The sequence below is a fragment of the Tiliqua scincoides genome, chromosome 9 (assembly GCF_035046505.1).
Source record: "Tiliqua scincoides isolate rTilSci1 chromosome 9, rTilSci1.hap2, whole genome shotgun sequence".
In the NCBI taxonomy this organism is placed as follows: Eukaryota; Metazoa; Chordata; class Lepidosauria; order Squamata; family Scincidae; genus Tiliqua; species Tiliqua scincoides.
In genome coordinates, this window is record NC_089829.1 from 14,584,645 (window position 1) to 14,603,641 (window position 18,997).

Sequence of the window (18,997 nt, forward strand, 5' to 3'; positions counted from 1 at the left end):
CGGCGCTTCTTGGAGCGCCAGCCTGGCTTCCCCTGGAGGAGGCATAAACATACTTTACAGCACGTAAACATGCTTTATGGCCAGCATAGGGCGCAGTTAGAATTGCACCCTGAGTGTCACAAAACAACAACAACAACAACAGTATTTATATACTGCTTTTCAACAAAAAGTTCACAAAGCATTTTACAGAGAAAATCAAATATCTCATGGCACCCTGTCCCTAAAGGGCTCACAATCTAAAAAGATGCAACACCAGCAGACAGCCGCTAGAAAAGACACTGCTGGGGTGAGGCGGGCCAGTTACTCTCCCCCTGCTAAATAGAAGAGGAGCACCCACTTGTAAAAGTGCCTCTTAACCAGTTAGCATGTACCACCCTTTCAAAATAAGACAGTTTTGTGTCTTCACCTTGGTGCCCACCAGAAATGATCTTGACAGCAAAAACCTAAAATAAATAACATAGGTTGAGTTTTCATATTATTATTTTTCTTGAGAATAAAAATGGCTTCCTCATTATTACAGGTTATATGCAACCCGTGTAATTGTAGGTCCACTCCTTGGAATGCTTCCTATATGCCTTTTCCAATTTGAAATAATCTTTATCCTCATGTGGGTGTATTCATCATGGGTTGAGATGGAGCCAATTCTTAATATTACATCCTTATTATCTCTCTCCCTAAACACACACACACACACACACGTGTGTATTTATTTGTGAAAGACACACACTCTCTCACACAAATACATATGTCTTTGTGTATATCTTTTGAGGTGTTGCAAGAGGGTGCCTCGGGTGCTTACTCACCTAGAACCAGGGCATAGAGAAGGAAGAGGATAAATGCCCTGACTAGCATCTAGCCAGATCCAGCTCTCTGTTGTGTGGCTGGGTGCAGAGCAATGGCATCCCTTGCGAAGTCCCTTGCGTGCCTTCTTGTCTCAGTGTTCAGCCTTCCAGCCATCATTCTGGGCTGTGCTGTCTTCCAATATGCCAAAGCTGTCCTGCCTCCTGGAATTGACCAACCACTAAAGGTCCGCTTCTATTTCACTCTGTTCTTGTCAGTGATGGCTTTGGTAAGTTTTCTGGATTTTTAAAACTCAGAAACCTGTGGTCTTGGGGAAAGGTTTTGATAACAAAACGTGGTCCATCAACAACTTTTATATCATCTATACTAGAGATTCTATAACAAGATGATGGGTCCATGAATGACTTTCAGGCTACAACCCTATATAGATTTTCTTGAGTAAGCCCCATTGAACACCATGGGATGTACATCTGAGTGGATCATGCTGCTAGCCAGGTTTATACTGTCTCTAAGTTAACAGGCACTGACTGTAACTCTACCACTTACTGGAGGGGCATATAGGAGAGGGCTATTATCACCTGCTTGTGGACATCCTAGAACCACCTAGTGGTCCTGGTTGGGAAAACAGGATGCTGAATTATTATTATTATTATTATTATTATTATTATTATTATTATTATTATTATTATTATATTAACTTTATTTTTACCCCGCCTTTCTCCCCGAAGGGACTCAAGGCGGCTTACAAACAAGGTTAAAACAAATTTAAAAAAAACACATAATTTAAAAACAGATAAAAACATAACATATCATAAAAACAGTAGTCAGATAAGAAAAAAAAATAACCAGGTAAAAGAGCATAGCGCAGCAAATTAGAAAAGGATCAGGTCTGTAACCAGATGTTTCAAAAGATATTAAAAGATGTTATAAAGGCCAGGAACTCAGAAGGCTTGTCTAAACAGAAGGGTCTTTAGGCCTCGCCAAAAAGTTTCAAGAGAGGGAGCAGTTCTTAAGTCAAGGGGAAGGGAATTCCATAGTGTTGGTGCCACTACTGAGAAGGTCCTATTTCTTGCTGCCGCCCCACATACCTCCCTAGGCGGTGGCACTTGTAAAAAGCCCTTCTCTGGTGACCTAAGAGGACAAGCCGGATTGGACGGGAGTAGGTGATCTCTAAGATACCCTGGCCCAGAGCAGTATAGGGCTTTAAAGGTCAAAACCAGCACCTTGAATTGGACCCTGAAACGAATGGGCAGCCAGTACAGCCGCTGGAGAAGCGGACTGACTGAGTCAAACCGCCTACCTCCAGTAACTACGTGGGCCGCCGCATTCTGCACTAGTTGCAGTTTCCGAACTGTCTTCAAGGGCAGCCCCTCATAGAGCGCGTTACAATAATCTAGCCTCGATGTCACCGTGGCATGGATCACCATGGCCAGGTCTGCACGATCCAAGTACGGTCACAGCTGGCGCACCAGCCGAAGCTGAGCAAAGGCCCCCCCAGCCACAGCTGCCACCTGGAAATCCAGGATTAGCTGCGAGTTCAGGTGGACCCTCAAGCTGTGGACCTGCTCCTTCAGGGGGAGTGCAACCCCATTCAGTGCAAGCCGATACTCCAGCACCTGCATTGAGGATTTCTGAACCAGGAGAGCCTCTGTCTTATCTGGATTTAATTTCAGCTTGATCCAGATCCTCACTGCCTCCAGACAGCACTCCAGGACCTCAACCACCACCCTGGAGTCTGGAGGAAAGGAGAGATAGAGCTGGGTGTCATCAGTATATTGATGGCACCCCACTCCAAACCCCCGAATGACCTCTCCCAGCGGTTTCATGTAGATGTTAAATAGCATGGGGGACAGAATTGAACCCTGTGGCACCCCGCACCTCAAGGGCCAGGGTGTCGAACAGGCATCCCCGAGCACCACCATCTGGGACCGATCCTCCAAGTAGGAGTGGAACCACCGCAAAACAGTGCCTCCAACTCCCAGCTCGCCCAATCCGCCCAGAAGGATACCATGGTTGATGGTATCGAAAGCCGCTGAGAGGTCCAGCAGGACCAACAGGGACGCACTCCCCCTATCCAGTCCCCGGCGTAGGTCATCTACCAAGGCGACGAAGGCGGTTTCCATCCCAAAGCCCGGCCTGAAACCAGATTGAAACGGATCCAGATAATCCGCTTCATCCAAGACCCTCTGGAGTTGAGACGCCACCACCCGCTCAATTACCTTGCCCAGAAACGGGATGTTGGAGACTGGCTGGTAGTTGTCTAATACAGTGGAATCCAGGGAGGGCCTCTTCAGGAGTGGGCGAATCACCGCCCATTTCAAAGTATGTGGTAACGTCCCCTCCATCAAGGAAGAGTTGACCACCCTCCCTGTCCACTCAGCCAGTCCACCCCAGGCAGCTCTTATCAGCCAAGCCGGGCAAGGGTCAAGCAGGCAGGCCGATGGCCTCACACTCCAAAGAGTCTGTCCACATCCTCAGGCTGTACAAGCTGCAAAAATCCCACAACACTGGACAAGCAGTTGCCAAGGGAACATCGTCAGACATTGTCAATGTGGCATCCAAGTTGTGAAGAATACAATCAATTTTATCTGTGAAATGTTGTGCAGACATGTCACAGCGGCTGACCATGTGTTCCTCCTGGTCTACTGGAGGGGCCTGATGGAGGAGGCCCCGTACTACACAGAACAGCACTACTGGATGGTTCTCAGCAAACGCAATGATAGCAGAGAAAAAAGATCTCTTCGTTGCTACCACTGCCACGGAATAGGCTCTGTAATGAGCTCTACCTCCTTAACCTCCTCTACATCCAGATCACTATCCCTATGCCCAACTGTAAACACCAGGTCCAGCACGTGTCCTGAAGTATGTGTTGGGGCCAAGATCTTCTGGGGCAGGCCCATGGTTGTCATGGCAGCCATGAAATCCTGAGCTGCACCTGCCGCAGGGGCCTCGGCATGAACATTGAAGTCCCCCAGCACTAATAGGCAGGGGAACTCTAATGCTACCCCCGAGATCACCCTGGTCAGCTCAGGGAGACTGTTGGGCAGTAGGGCAGGTGGTACACCAACAGAATCCCAATCCTGTCCGGCCCTCTCAACACAACATGCAGGCACTCAAACCCAGCAAACTGCTGAACAGGGCACCTGGTAAGGGAGATGGACTCAAGATAGACTATTGCAACTCCCCCTCCCCGTCCCTGCAATCTTGGCTGTTGCAACACCTGAAAACCTGGTGGACAACCTCGGAGAGACTAACTCCTCCTGCCATGTCCAACCAGGTCTCCGTAATACATACCAGGTCAGCTTTCTCATCCAGGATTAAATCCCAGATGATGCAGGTTTTATTATTCACCGACCTGGTATTCAAAATTATATAGACCAATGTTCTGATCCATTAGGACTGTTCTTATGCTCCTATAAAGGATTAGATACAGTCATGTGACAGGGCTTGGGGAGTTAGTCCATAGGGCTTCAGCTTCCCCTTGGCTGAAGGATTGACTGCTAGAAGGGGTGGTGGCACCTACTGGAGGGCGGTTTGCCCTGAGGACTTGTGCACCCAACTGTTTGGTGTGCTAGGCCAGTCAGGTGAATGTGCAAACGTTTGGCTTTTTGTCTAGGAACTGTACCCTGCTCTCTCTTGGAGTATGAAGACCCTTGAGATACTAGGATACACAAGAACAAAATGGGAACATGCATCTCTGACTAACTGGGGGTGTTTGGCCAGTGAACCAGGAGCGTGTAAGACCAGTCAGAGAGACTCTGGACTGTGTCATGGTGATTAGCAATAGTGACAGCTAATATCCGGAATGGATGTACATAGAGACTCCATGTACGTACAGCAGCTATGAGGGGAAACACAATGGACGAAGGCAGCTGCTATCATCATCATCATCCAGTTGTGTCACAGCCCATCAGATGTTTGGACTGAGATTTTTGGACGCTCACTAGTTTGAACTCTACCCAAGAGTTTAAGAACTGGTGAGATATCACCATATCACGTTCAGTGTTCCTACCAGCACAGCTCATTGCAGTTGGTCAAGTGTTAACTTTGCAGTGCTTATGTTGGGCAGATATTTCTTATTGCACAATCCCAGCTTGCGCTGGAACAGGAAGGCCAGCATGCCTGCCCTGTATTCCAAGCAAGTTTCGGGCTGCAAACAGGACAAGGGGAACCGCTTCCAGCCCAAATGGGTCTACTCAGATCTGGTAGAGGTGGCGCAGATCTGAGCAGCCCAGAAATGGCCTGGGTAGGCTGCCCAGGAATGGGGGTTAAGATCTGGCATAACTGCTGAGTCCCGACCCTGCCTCCCACTTCCCCAATGCCCCCTCTCCTGTCTTAAGATACCTCACTCCCACCCTCCCCACACACCCCAAACCCCATGCCGGCCTGGAAAGGCCAGCGCATACGTAACCATCTGCCGGTGCAACAGAACCCGGTTTGGCCTCTGGAGGCCCGTGCATGACTGTGGGCCGTCCTCCCTCCCCTTCAATCAGCCCAAAAGTGCTTTACGGCACTTTTGCAATGATGATGGGCCACTGCAAAGGACTTGCGTTGCCCCAGGGCGCCTTTTGGATTGTGTCCTTAAGGTTATTGTTGTTGTTAAATTCATTGTTTCCCATGCCTCCCTTAAATAATCTATTTGCCTGAGCCTTTGTGCATCTTTTCAGCTTTGAGCAAAACCTGGACGTGCTATCATAAGCATATAAACACTTGTGACTTACGGCAGCAGATCTCCCACTTAAAGCATCACAAAAGTCTTGGTGCTGTCCTATTCTTTGGGGCCACCAGTGCAAACGGCAGGGGCCTCTCATGTTTGCCACTGGCTTCCAGATATCACACCAGAGCAGGTAAGGTGGCAGGCAAGTAGGTTCAGGGGCTGGAGGGAGTGGATTTTGGCAGCAGCAATGCATGCCAGGATCCTATCCCCCTATCCTGGCTTGGACCCACTCCCAGAGGCTCCTCAGTGTTAGGCCAGCTAAACAACCAGGAGGCCTACCAGGAGGCAAGTAAAAAACCTTTTATTTATCCCCACTGTAGGATGCAGCACTTGCTCCGTTGGCACTGCTACATCATGTAAACCAGGGGTCTCCAAACTTTTTGGCCAGAGGGCCGCATTAAATATCTGGCACAGGGTAGAGGGCCAGAAAAAAAATTTAAATATAAAATTTATATAAATTAATTAGAGATGTAACTTAGATGAGTGAATAGATAAATGAATGGGCTCATTCATTCAATCTCTCTGGCCCTTAGAACACTCTCCAGATGCAATCAGAGCACAGCTCCAATCACGTTCAGTCAAATGGGCTATATGCTTTGAGGGGACAAGAGGCTGGCTGCGGGCCGCATCTGGCCCCTGGGCCAGGGTTTGGAGAGCCCTGGTGTAAACTGGTGGGGAACAGGATTGGGTCCTCACAGCCCAATCCTACATGCATGTTTACTCAGAAGTAAGTTCCACTGTAGCCAATGGGGCCAACTCCTAGGAAAGTATACATAGATTTGCAGCCTCAGTTTCCTTAATTTCAACTGTAGCTCCGGAGTGATGAAATCTGAGCCATTCCTAACATTTTCCTTTGAGGAATACAAGTTGTGCAAGTCTCAAATGAGCTCCTGGAACAAATTTCTTTCCAATCAGGGTTTCGTTTTGGAGAAACTGGGACTTCAAAGCCTGCTTGGAACACTTCGACTTCTGGTAAATGGAGTGCTTCCTTTCAAGGACCCATCAATTCTCATCCAAAATGAGGACTTTGGTGAGGTGCCGGTGAGGATTTATCAGTCTAAAAAAACAGGCACTGAAAGAAGGAAAGCGGTCCTTTTCTTCCACGGAGGTGCGGGCACATTCGGAAGCATCGGTAAGAAAGACATGTCAGGTTTATTGAAAATGTTGAACCCGCAAAAAAAAGTAATGCTTGATGATTAACAGCCCCATTAACAATGGGGCTAAACGATTCTGTGGCCACCCTTGGGCTGCCACAGAATCAAGAGACTCCGTGTCAGGCCTCATGGCCCAACATGGAGGCTCTGGATGTGGCAAAGCAGAGCTGCGCTGGTCCCACCTCCCTCCTGTTCCTTCTCCCAGCATGCCTCCACCATGGAACACCTCCTTCCTGCCTCCCCCCAACGTCCCCACTCACCTTTCCACTGCCCTATGGTCCATGCAATCATCAAGCAGCGGAGCACCAGCGATCCACCGGCACTAACCCAGCACCTCCTGGCACTGAGCTACCTCTGGCGGTGGGCTGGTATTGAGGGCCACAAATGTGCTTTATGGCATGTTTGCAACACTCACCACTGGTGGAGCACCAGTGGTATGAGCTCAGGATTGGGCTATGAGTCTTTTTCTTCTTCTTAGCTGCAAGATCTCACAGAGCGTTGGTTAGGGATCTTGTAGTGTGATCTCATTGCATAGTGTGATGAGATTTGTTGACCACATTTGAGGGAAAGCAAAGTTCATGCATTGACCTCATTGTGAACCTGTCCCTGTTCCCAGATGTGTGGGTGACTCTCTTTCTTGCCACATCCCTGCCAAAAGCAGGTTTTGTTGCTTTCCACGGCAAGGCTGTGATCCCGGTGTGCTGATTCATGACTGGTTGGAGCAGGATGGGAAGTGCACTTGGGTGCAAGTCCACAATGAAAGCAAAGCATCATTTTGCACCTGGGTGCACATCCAGAGGTGTACGTCATGCATCCACATTCAATGGGTTTCAATGGATTGTTTCAATGGCAGCCATCATCACCCAGGCAGAACAGAACAGGAAAAGAAGTGGTAAGCAGCAGGTTAATCAAATGTAGAAACAGCCAGGAGAGTATAGTGCAGGGGTGTTACTCATTTCCTATAGTGGGCCAATAGCATTCTCGGTGCTTGCTGAGGGCTGGAAGTGACATCATAAAGCAGGAAATGACATCATTAAGCAGATTATGGCCAGAAACAAGCACTTTGTTCTCACATAGAAACTCATTAGCTGCAACTGACAAAAGAGAAAATGTGCAGATCTTGTTCAGATTTTCCAGATGTGAGAGAGCCCAATTATAAAGGTGGGCTGGAGAAACCACTTCTGGGGCTGCATCCAGCCCCCAGGCCTGATGTTTGTCACCCCTGGTGTAGCGGCTGTGGTGCTGAACTTGGACCTGAAAGATCCAGGACAGCCATGAAGCTTCCTGGGTGACATTGGACCAGTCACATTCTCTCAATCTCATGTACCCCACAGGGTTGTTGTGAGGACATAAAGGAGGGAAGGGACCATGTACTCCACCCTGAGCTTCTTGGAGGAAGGGTGGTATACAAAAATACAAAATAAATAAGAGAATCAGTGACGAAACGCTAACAGATTAAGGAGATCAGTTACAGTTCTTCCTGCAATTGGTGGATAACCTGTTACACCAGTGTTTCTCAAACTGTGGGTCAGGAACCACTAGGTGGGTTGCGAGCCAATTTCATGTGAGTCCCTATTCAATATTTTATTTTTAATATCTTAGACTTTATGCTACCATGGCATGTGACTGCACTGGGGAAACGTTATAGATCTGTACTTTTAGCAGGCTGCTCTGTATATGCTTTTAACAATGTTAGTAAATGGGACTTAAGCCTGGGAAAGTGTGGGTAGGATTGCAGCCTAGGATCATTACAAATTTCCCTGCTTGATGATGTCACTTCCGGTCATGACATCACTTCCAATGGGTCCTGAGAGATTCTCACCAAAGAAAGTAAAGAGAGAGGGAATGGAGGAAGGAAGAGGTTCAGGATACTAGCACATGTGAGCACTACTGGTAACCACCCCCTTCCTCCCCCATTCTGCCTCCTGCGTATCCCATCCTGATCCAAATATTCCCCCACTCCTCCCCACCCCATTCCTCCCACTGCCCACACCCATCACCAACATACTGGCACTAGCAGTGGGAGGCTTCTCTGCTAGCCTGAGCGTGTGGCCACCAGCCATGAGCTCTGGTGGCCTCGTCATGCGTGCTGTTGCAGCAGCACTTCGGCCACTGTCATGACACTTCTGCCAGGGGAGCAGATGTTCCACTGGCAGCCAGTACAGTTAAGACTGGGCTGTAAATCAGTCAGCCTGACTTCTCATTGGGACTCCTTATCATAACTTTTAATCCCCAACAACCCCTTATCATAACTTTTAATTGCAGTGGTGCTTTTCTGTCCTTAAATGTATAATAACTGACAAGTGCTGACTTTCAGATGCCTATGAGAGAATATGCCGGCATATCGCCAAAGAAACTGATTCCGTGGTGGTAGCTGTAGGGTAAGTGCTCATTTCAGAGACGTGCCTCTTTTGCTTCTAGATAGCAGGGACATGCTGTGGGTGGGGAGGTAGGTGATGCAGAGCCTCCCTGCCAGAGTCCTTCAAAAAGCGCCGCTGTATGTGAGGTGTGCAAGCACATGCAACCCACACACTCCGCACATCCCTGCTAGATAATCAGGTGCTCTTCTGTTCATCACAATCTTCTCCTCCATGCTGCCTCTTCTGTTCTATCCCTCTCTTCCTTTTTGAATCCAAGGACTGGATCAGGAAAGTCCATCAATCCTCCACCTGAGGCAACCCCCTCAGTCAGCCTCAGAAAATGATCTTAATTCTGGGCAGGTTGATATGGAAAATGACAATGCCAGTGGGGAATCTTCGGCTATACAAAGGGGGTATATACAAGACACTTCCCCTGCACTCAGTGGCATAGCTAGCAGGGGGTGGGGGCAGAAAACATTGGGTGACACCCTTAGGGATATGTGTGACACCACTAGTGGTCAAAATTGTGCAAACCTTGCTGTTTGTGAATAATACCATAAAATTATATATCATTCGATGGGTAATTTAATGCAGAAACTGTCGATTATGTTCTATCAAAAGTTATAGTCAGGTAACCGGAAGAGGAAAACTCAATTGCCTTATGTAACAAAAAGTGAATTTCTTTAACTCAAAACTGACCAATGAGACTGATTGTTCCAAGAGCCAGTGAGGTATTGTTAAGACACAGCATGGAACCAATAAGTTGTTAGCAGTGCCAACTTTCATTTCCAAGTATTAGAGCTAATACTGGAACTCATATTCAGTTGTGTCAATGCCATCAAGCTGGCCTCTGGTTTTGTGTTTTGTTTCTGTTGATTACTGATTTGTTGGGTGACCTTTACTGTTATACAGTAAAATAAATAAATAAATAAAATTAATGAGGGTGACACCAACCCTAGTGATGCCACTGGTGGGAATGTTGGATGTTGTTGGTCACTTGCTTAGATGTCTGTTAAAGTGGACCCCAGAATCTGGTTGAGGGTGGGATCATGGAGAGGGGGACATGTGGGGGGCTAATATTGGGAGGGGTGGTGGAAAGGTTCTTATATTGCAAACAGGGAGATGAGTAGCGGACAATGGGTGGAAGGATTACTATTGGGGGTATTAACTGTGACTTCTGATGGGAACTGGGAATAGGTAGAGGGGGTTACATACATCTAACCATGTAAAGTTTATAATCATTGCAGGAAAAAAAATGTTCTCATGGGTTTTGTTTGCATGCAAAGTTTTTCAGGTAAGAACATAAGAACATAAGAACATAAGAACAGCCCCACTGGATCAGGCCATAGGCCCATCTAGTCCAGCTTCCTGTATCTCACAGCGGCCCACCAAATGCCCCAGGGAGCACACCAGATAACAAGAGACCTCATCCTGGTGCCCTCCCCTACATCTGGCATTCTGACTTAACCCATTCCTATAATCAGGAGGTTGCGCATACACATCATGGCTTGTACCCCATAATGGATTTTTCCTCCAGAAACTCGTCCAATCCCCTTTTAAAGGCGTCTAGGCTAGACGCCAGCACCACATCCTGTGGCAAGGAGTTCCACAGACCGACCACGCGCTGAGTAAAGAAATATTTTCTTTTGTCTGTCCTAACCCGCCCAACACTCAATTTTAGTGGATGTCCCCTGGTTCTGGTATTATGTGAGAGTGTAAAGAGCATCTCCCTATCCACTCTGTTCATCCCCTGCATAATTTTGTATGTCTCAATCATGTCCCCCCTCAAGCGTCTCTTTTCTAGGCTGAAGAGGCCCAAACGCCGTAGCCTTTCCTCATAAGGAAGGTGCCCCAGCCCCGTAATCATCTTAGTCGCTCTCTTTTGCACCTTTTCCATTTCCACTATGTCTTTTTTGAGATGCGGCGACCAGAACTGGACACAATACTCCAGGTGTGGCCTTACCATCGATTTGTACAACGGCATTATAATACTAACCATTTTGTTCTCAATACCCTTCCTAATGATCCCAAGCATAGAATTGGCCTTCTTCACTGCCACCGCACATTGGGTCGACACTTTCATCGACCTGTCCACCACCACCCCAAGATCTCTCTCCTGATCTGTCACAGACAGCTCAGAACCCATCAGCCTATATCTAAAGTTTTGATTTTTTGCCCCAATGTGCATGACTTTACACTTACTGACATTGAAGCGCATCTGCCATTTTGCTGCCCATTCTGCCAGTCTGGAGAGATCCTTCTGGAGCTCCTCACAATCACTTCTGGTCTTTACCACTCGGAAAAGTTTGGTGTCGTCTGCAAACTTAGCCACTTCACTGCTCAACCCTGTCTCCAGGTCATTTATGAAGAGGTTGAAAAGCACCGGTCCCAGGACAGATCCTTGGGGCACACCGCTTTTCACCTCTCTCCATTGTGAAAATTGCCCATTGACACCCACTCTCTGCTTCCTGGCCTCCAACCAGTTCTCAATCCAGGAGAGGACCTGTCCTCTAATTCCCTGACTGTGGAGTTTTTTCAGTAGCCTTTGGTGAGGGACCGTGTCAAACGCCTTCTGAAAGTCCAGATATATAATGTCCACGGGTTCTCCCGCATCCACATGCCTGTTGACCTTTTCAAAGAATTCTATAAGGTTCGTGAGGCAAGACTTACCCTTACAGAAGCCATGCTGACTCTCCCTCAGCAAGGCCTGTTCGTCTATGTGTTTTGAGATCCTATCTTTGATGAGGCATTCCACCATCTTACCCGGTATAGATGTTAGGCTGACCGGCCTATAGTTTCCCGGGTCCCCCCTCTTTCCCTTTTTAAAAATAGGCGTGACATTTGCTATCCTCCAATCTTCTGGCACCGTGGCCGTTTTGAGGGACAAGTTGCATACCTTAGTCAAGAGATCTGCAACTTCATTCTTCAATTCCTTAATAACCCTTGGGTGTATGCCATCAGGGCCCGGTGACTTATTGATCTTTAATTTATCAATGAGGTCTGAAACATCTTCTCTTTTAACCTCTATCTGACTTAACTCCTCGGTTAGGAGGGGCCGTTCGGGCAGCGGTATCTGCCCGAGGTCACACAGATAAGAGAAAATATTTCTTTACTCAGCGTGTGGTTGGTCTGTGGAACTCCTTGCCACAGGATGTGGTGATGGCGTCTGGCCTGGGTGCCTTTAAAAAAGGATTGGACACGTTTCTGGAGGAAAAATCCATTACGGGTTACAAGCCATGATGTGCATATACAACCTCCTGATTTTAGAAATGGGCTATGTCAGAAGGCCAGATGCAAGGGAGAGCACCAGGATGAGGTCTCTTGTTGTCTGGTGTGCTCCCTGGGGCATTTGGTGGGCCGCTGTGAGATACAGGAAGCTGGACTAGATGGGCCTGTGGCCTGATCCAGTGGGGCTGTTCTTATGTTCTTAAGTTCATGCAGCTTGTTGAATAGGAGGAGGGGGTTGGAAGTTGATGTGGGGGTGGAAAGTGGGGTGTTGCTGGTCATTGGCTTCGATGACTTTAAAAGTGGATTCTATGGACTATAGATCTACCAGTAGTTATTAACTGTGATGGCTACACTGAATCTCTAGATGCCCAGGCAGTATATAACTGAGTACTACGCACAGGGGAGGGCAGAGAATTTCATCCCAGTTTGTGGAGAAATGTACACCATGTTTATTTTCTGGCCATTATTATTGTTATTCATGGCATGTCATGACTATACTGAAAATAATTTTGTTGTAGGTGGGGCGAGGTGTCAAATTATGGGCCCCAGGTGTCAAATGACCTAGCTACACCTCTGCCTACACTTTCAGTCAACAGATGAAAGCAGAGGAAAGAGTCTTTTCACACTTTTGATCAAGCACTGTGATTACATTGCTGTTTCCATAGGTATCATGTGGCTCCTGAGAATCCTTATCCAAACCAATATACTGAATGTCTCAAGGCTACAGTCCATCTGATGAAGAATTCAGAGGCCTATCAGGTGGACTCCTCCCGTGTCATTCTTAGTGGTGACAGCTTTGGAGCAACTTTGGCCACTTATGTTTGCCAGTTACTGGTAAACAGACAAGACCTCCCCAAAGTGTACGCCCAAGTCTTAATCTATCCGGCACTACAGGGAATAGACTTCTCTTTGCCTTCGTATCAACAGAACCGCAGAGTCCCACTCCTGTGGTCTGAACTTATAGTCTATTTTGGCTGCCGTTTCCTTAACGCAGACCTGTCCATCCTGAACGATATTTTAAAAAATTGCCACGTTCCTGAGGCGATCAGGCTGAAGTATAGGAAGTGGGTAAGTGCAGACCTCATTCCGGAAGAGTTCAAGGTCAGAGGCTACAAACCAGAAGACTTTGCCTTGCGTCAATTTAAGCCAAAGGTATATGAAGAAATAAAGCAAGTTTTTGAAGTTTCATTTTCACCACTTCTTGCCGAAGATGCTATCATCAGCAAGCTCCCCCAGACGTGCCTGGTGACCTGCGAATTTGATCCACTCAGAGACGACGGACTGTTGTACAAGAAACGGTTGGAAGACCATGGTGTGCCGGTCACGTGGCTCCACATTAAGGATGGCAACCACGGAATGGCTGTCCTTTTTGGCTATGGAGTCTTCTCATTACCGTCTGCAGAACGAATTGTGAGGGACACCACAACATTTATCAAAAATGTATGAGATGCCTTTCCCAAATAAAAAGCAATGATCAACACAACATCATGCTTTGTTTCTGAAATGTGGCTCTTGTGGAAACATTCATCGTTCAAAGAGGCAATGATGGCTCCCTCCTCTTCCCCACCCACACAAAATATCAGTGAAGATCAGAGATTCCAAGTGCAATTCGATCCCCCACCATGCTATAGCATGCAGCCACAACAAAAAGGCCTGCAGTCACCTATGGGTCTCCTTGGACATTTTAGTGGCTTATTTCCAATGAGAGAGGAAGGTTGGGGATGTCTTGGAAGGGGCATTTGATATGTCCATAACTCCCAGTAGAACCACCTCTTCCCACCCCCTCCCTGTCCCCAGTTCCTCCCCAACATACCCCATTCCTCCCACTCCCCACCCCTGACTAGCTTAAACCCATTTTCCACCATAGATGTGTTTGCACAACTTTTAAAAAGTTGCATTTTTGCAACTATTCAAGGGAACCTCCAGAGAAATATTTAAAGAAAAAAAATTCAAAGTGTTTCCACATACCTGAAAACAATTGTGTTTTGTAACCTATGGTGGTCTACACGCATGTTTTTTACCTGCCTGCAGTGTTGACTATTAATTCCTATGGAAACCATGCAAAAAACCTGAACTCACCCCAAAAATCTTTTTTTAAAAGACCCACCTGGTCTTACTGGGCAGACAGCTGTTCCAAGATCTTGCAGATGAGGGCCCCAGCGTCGTCCTCCTGCAGTAAGAAGTGCTTTCTCGAAAAACCCAATTTTTTACATTGCTTTGGGCTGTAGCAAGAGCAAGATTAGGTGTTTTGCAGGCTTGTGATACAGGGCCCAATCCTATCCAATTTTCCAGCACCGATGCAGGCGCAATGCAGCTCCGATATAAGAGAACATACACTCCCTTACTTTGAGGAGGCCTCCATTATTGCCCCTGCCCCACTACAGGATGCAGTGCACGCCCCATTAGCCCGGCTGCGCCGTGGCTGGAAAATTGGATAGGATTGGGCCCACAGTCTGCTACTTATCTCTCATCCCCTGTAATGAGCAGGAGACAGAATTCTTCTTTACTCTTCTTGACCTTCGTGCTCTCTGAACAGTTTGAAAAAATCCTCTTTTTGTAACAGATCTGTGGGAACACCTTGAAATTGTTCCAAAGACATGTTTGGAAATTATTGTGTCCCTTTTTGGAGGCCCTCTGAACACATTGAGCAAACACACCTTTCGGTATAAAATGGGTATGTGAACGGAATTAGATGTGTTTGCACAACAATCTCTTCAAATTTCTTTAGCAAATAATTGCAGTTGTTTATTTATACCTGAAAGCTTTAAATTCAGAATTCAGGTTGGTCTGTTGTTGTCAATGTTCACATGTTGATCAACCTATAGATCTCTATTGAGAAAGAGCCTCTTTAAATAAATGCATATGAAGAGGTTCCACTTTTGTTTGTTCATTGACTATAGGACACTTCTAATAATTCCTCCCTCTTCCATCCATCCTGAGCCTCACTCCTGAACATTCTTACACGTTCAGCCTTTGGCCTAAATGGAATCCCTTTATCACATGTTGTGCCATGTTGGCTTTCCTACTTGCCCATTATGCGAGGAGTCATACAACAAGGAAGATCTCCTGTGTTAGGATTCATGACCCATGTAATTGTCACCAAGGAGAGTCCTTGTTTTCTGATACCCATCCCTGCTAAAGCATTGTTCTCATACCATCCCTTGGTCTGTCTTTTGGGGATGCCGTCATAAGATATTGTTACCATGGCATGCATTGGGTTGTCCTTCTTCAGAATTCAGCTCCCTTCGGGGCCAGCTGAACATCCTCAAGTGCTAAAGGCAATGCTGCCAATACTGCTGACCTTCTTCCATGATGCCTTCTCATGTCCAATGCATCTCCATTCTCACCCAGCAGCACATCGAATGCCACTGATGAGGCTGAAAGAGAGCATCATGACTGAGTGGGGATTTGAACCTGGTTTCCCTCCCTGGTCCAACATTCAACCCATCCTTCATCAACCTGGTGTCCATGGGTTGTGTCTAGTGGCCCCTGCCTGTCTTTTCCCCTGCTTCTCCTGTGACCTGCCAACCTCTGACCTGACTGCCTGCCATAGGAAATTTGGAGGGCAGTGTTCTCTGTCTCCTCTGTCCACACGTCCTCTTCTACTCCCTCCTATTCCTGGCTAGGGATGAGCTGGCAGAGGTGGAAGCAGCAGTAGGTTGATGTGGAAAGACTGTAAAGGAGAAGGAAATCACAGAGGAGGCAGTGGTAGGATGGCAGAGAAGAAGCCAATGCCTAGATGAACAGCATGGAGACCCCACCTGATTTGGGGCCAGCCCCAGTCCTTCAATGCTCCCCCCATTCCTTGGTGCCCACTGGCACTTTTAGATGGGGGAACCACTGAATTTCTCTGGTTCTTCATTTCACAGAAGTATCTCAAGCACATGAGAAAGGGCAGTGCATCAGCATCCACAGGACTTCAGCACTGCAAGGGCCATTTTTCTATCTTGCTCCCACTCTTGTTTACAAGCAGTTCTTTGAGGCCTGCACTGTTTGCAGACAGGATATGGATCTGTTCATGCTCAGTCCTGGCTTGGTTGGACAGAGCTGCACATGCAGTGTCTGGGTGCAAGGATGCTCAATTAGTCAGCACCAGCGATGGGGAAGTGTACATAGGGGCATTCGCACAGAAATCCACCCCAGATATTCTGTACCCAAGTAAAATATAATGTATGAATAGCTTTTATGACAGCCAGTTGCGATCCTGTGTCAGCCAGGGCCAGCAACACAAAATGCTGTCCAATATGCCACCCCACCTCCAACAGGCATGTAGGGAGGCCTTCTGAGAGCCAGAGTGGCCACCCGATGCCTCCCCAGCCCTCGGAGACCCTCCGTAGTTGCCCGGTGGGGGGGAGAGGGGGCAAGGGGGGCAGTTCCTGGCCCTGATGAAATTTGGATGTGATGTTTTTAGGCCCTCTGGAGACCAAAGAAGGCTTTCTGGGGCCAAGGAGGTTGCGGGCATTAGAAAGGATTGTTAAAAAAAAATGGGAGGGGGTCACGGTGCTGCCCTCTGGGCGGCACCACAGGGCATTTGCCCCCTTGACCTCCCCCCCCAAGTATACCAGCGATGACAGCAGCAACAGGGCAAGTATCCTGGTTTGAAGTACAGTGGTGCCTCGCAAGACGAATGCCTCGCACATCGAAAAACTCGCAAGACGAAAGCGTTTTTGCGATTTTTCTGGTGACTCGCAAGACAAATTTTTCTATGGCCGTGCTTCGCAAGACAAATTTTTAAAATTAAAAAGTTGAAGTTTTTTGCTTGAAATTTTTGAAATCCTCTGTACAGTATGTATGCCTTTAAAGAGCACTTAATAAACACTTTGTAAACCAAATTTGACTTTGTTCTGACTTTTTTTGCCCATAGGAACGCATTAATTAAATTTCAGTGCATTCCTATGGGAAACCGCGCTTCTCAAGACGAAATTTTCTCAATACGAAACGACTTGCGGAATGAATTAATTTCGTCTTGCGAGGCACCACTGTATTTCATTCTACATGTGAACAAGAAAAGCTAGGGTGATGGATACGGTTGTCAGGAGTCCCAATGGCCACCAGGTGTCACCAAAGGAACCTGTTCACTTCTATGCTCTTCTCCAGCAACCCAAAACAGGGAGGAGGGTGGATTGTGAACTGCTGAATTTCTCCCTGGATTTGCAGATTCCAGGGGAACTCCTAGCACTAAGCTGAGGATCCTTCCAGAGTTGGGTGCGCACATTTGTTTGAATGCTGCTGTGAACGTAAGAAGGGGCCTTCAGCTAATGAGACCAGCGCTCTCTCTCACTCAGCTCTGTCAACACGGGCCAGCAGAAGCTCTCTAGGAGTTCAGGCAGTAGTCAGATTCTGGTTGTGCTGGTCAGCGTACAAGGGAGGCCCATAATGTCGACCAGCAGCTCTCAAACATTTCAATCTTTGGAACCTTTTAGACTCTTAAATGGAGCCTCAGGGAGCCCCACCACTATATGTGCAGAGTCTTGGGCAGCTTCAGAGCATGGGCACATGCATGGAGTGGCACAATGCTGAACAGATGACAGCCACTTATGGTGTGCTCGTGGAGCCCCTGAAGAAGGGTCAGGGAGTCGGGGACGTTTTTCAGGACCAGCTCCTGGGAATACCTTGTTTCTCACCTGAAACCGCGGGTCTAGAGATCTAGAAGATCTGGTAACGATTGCCAGGAGAGGGATTGTTATTCTGACGGCGTTAAAGTATCTGGAGCTTGAAAGCTCGGCTGGGGGGCTAGCCTTTCAGGACTTTGCCAGCAAGACAGTGAAGGAGTCACGGAGCTTTGAACCGTGACAAACTGCTGAACCCCTTGTGGGAGATCATATTCTGAAAGAAGATACTGGGAAGAACAAAGTAAGTGCTGCTTGTGTTATGTAAACCTTGGTTTTAAGGGATTGATTTGGCTCAACTCTTTGAAGGAGAAAGGAGAGAGGGGAAAGATTCTTTCACCTCATTGTGGATTTTTATATTTAGAAGATTGTTGAGCATTTGGTGTTATATGGAGAATATGCAGCATAATTTCATCGATATATTTTCTAAATGTGTAGCCCTGTATTGGATATAAATTCTTCTTATCAGACTCTGGACTTGGGACTATTTTGGATTTTCTTAGATCGCGGAAGGATATCGTGAAGTGTGGAGTGGAAAATAGAACTTTGTCTTTAGCAGAGTGGGAAAAATTCCTCACATTCCATTGTAGAAGAGAGTTGTCTATGACATCTAGTGACATCTGGTGGACTGGAAAATAATTGCAAAGAGAAATGACTGACTTTGGAACAAGAGTGCAAAAACTGCATGTTGGAAAAAATGGATGAATTGCTGGTATTGACACAAAGACAGGTGATTCGGTCTTTGCAGATCCAGATCAGCGTGGAAATTTTGGGCAGGCAAGTGTCTGGGCTGAGTGAGATGGAAGGCGGAGACATAGCATTGGAGACAGACAACTATGGATCAACAATCTGAGCTATTGCTGGATGAGGCAAACTGGAAGAGAGGATTGAGGAAGATATTGGATCAGAATAGAGAGGAGGCATTTCGATTGACAGAACTTGAAGACATCGGTCAAGAAATTGGTCAAAGGGTCAAGATGACTTATCGGGACTTGGATTTGTGGGGAGGAGTAGGGAGAGGTTGCATTTTAAGGAAGGAATTATTGAAACAGATTTGTAGGAAGTTTATTAGGAAAAAAATGAAAAATGAAATAGAGGGAAGTTAAAGTTTAGAGATGATGCGAGATA

The 18,997-nt window shown here is 47.1% G+C and overlaps 1 protein-coding gene across 1 annotated transcript; it reads left to right on the plus strand.

The window, feature by feature from the left end:
* The first annotated feature begins 895 nt into the window (after positions 1-895).
* LOC136660331 (arylacetamide deacetylase-like 4) lies at positions 896-13,706 on the plus strand. Its single transcript, XM_066637460.1, has 4 exons — positions 896-1,069; positions 6,434-6,650; positions 8,990-9,053; positions 12,926-13,706. The coding sequence occupies exons 1-4, from the start codon at positions 896-898 to the stop codon at positions 13,704-13,706; spliced, it is 1,236 nt and encodes a 411-aa protein (XP_066493557.1).
* Positions 13,707-18,997: the final 5,291 nt, after the last annotated feature.

Excerpts from the sequence above, each read along its gene's own strand:
- LOC136660331 (XM_066637460.1), top strand. The coding sequence starts at position 896 with ATGGCATCCCTTGCGAAGTCCCTTGCGTGCCTTCTTGTCTCAGTGTTC. Across the intron at positions 1,070-6,433 it reads TCTTGTCAGTGATGGCTTTG|GGTTTCGTTTTGGAGAAACT; the intron begins GTAAGTTTTCTG and ends CTTTCCAATCAG. Across the intron at positions 9,054-12,925 it reads TCCGTGGTGGTAGCTGTAGG|GTATCATGTGGCTCCTGAGA; the intron begins GTAAGTGCTCAT and ends CTGTTTCCATAG.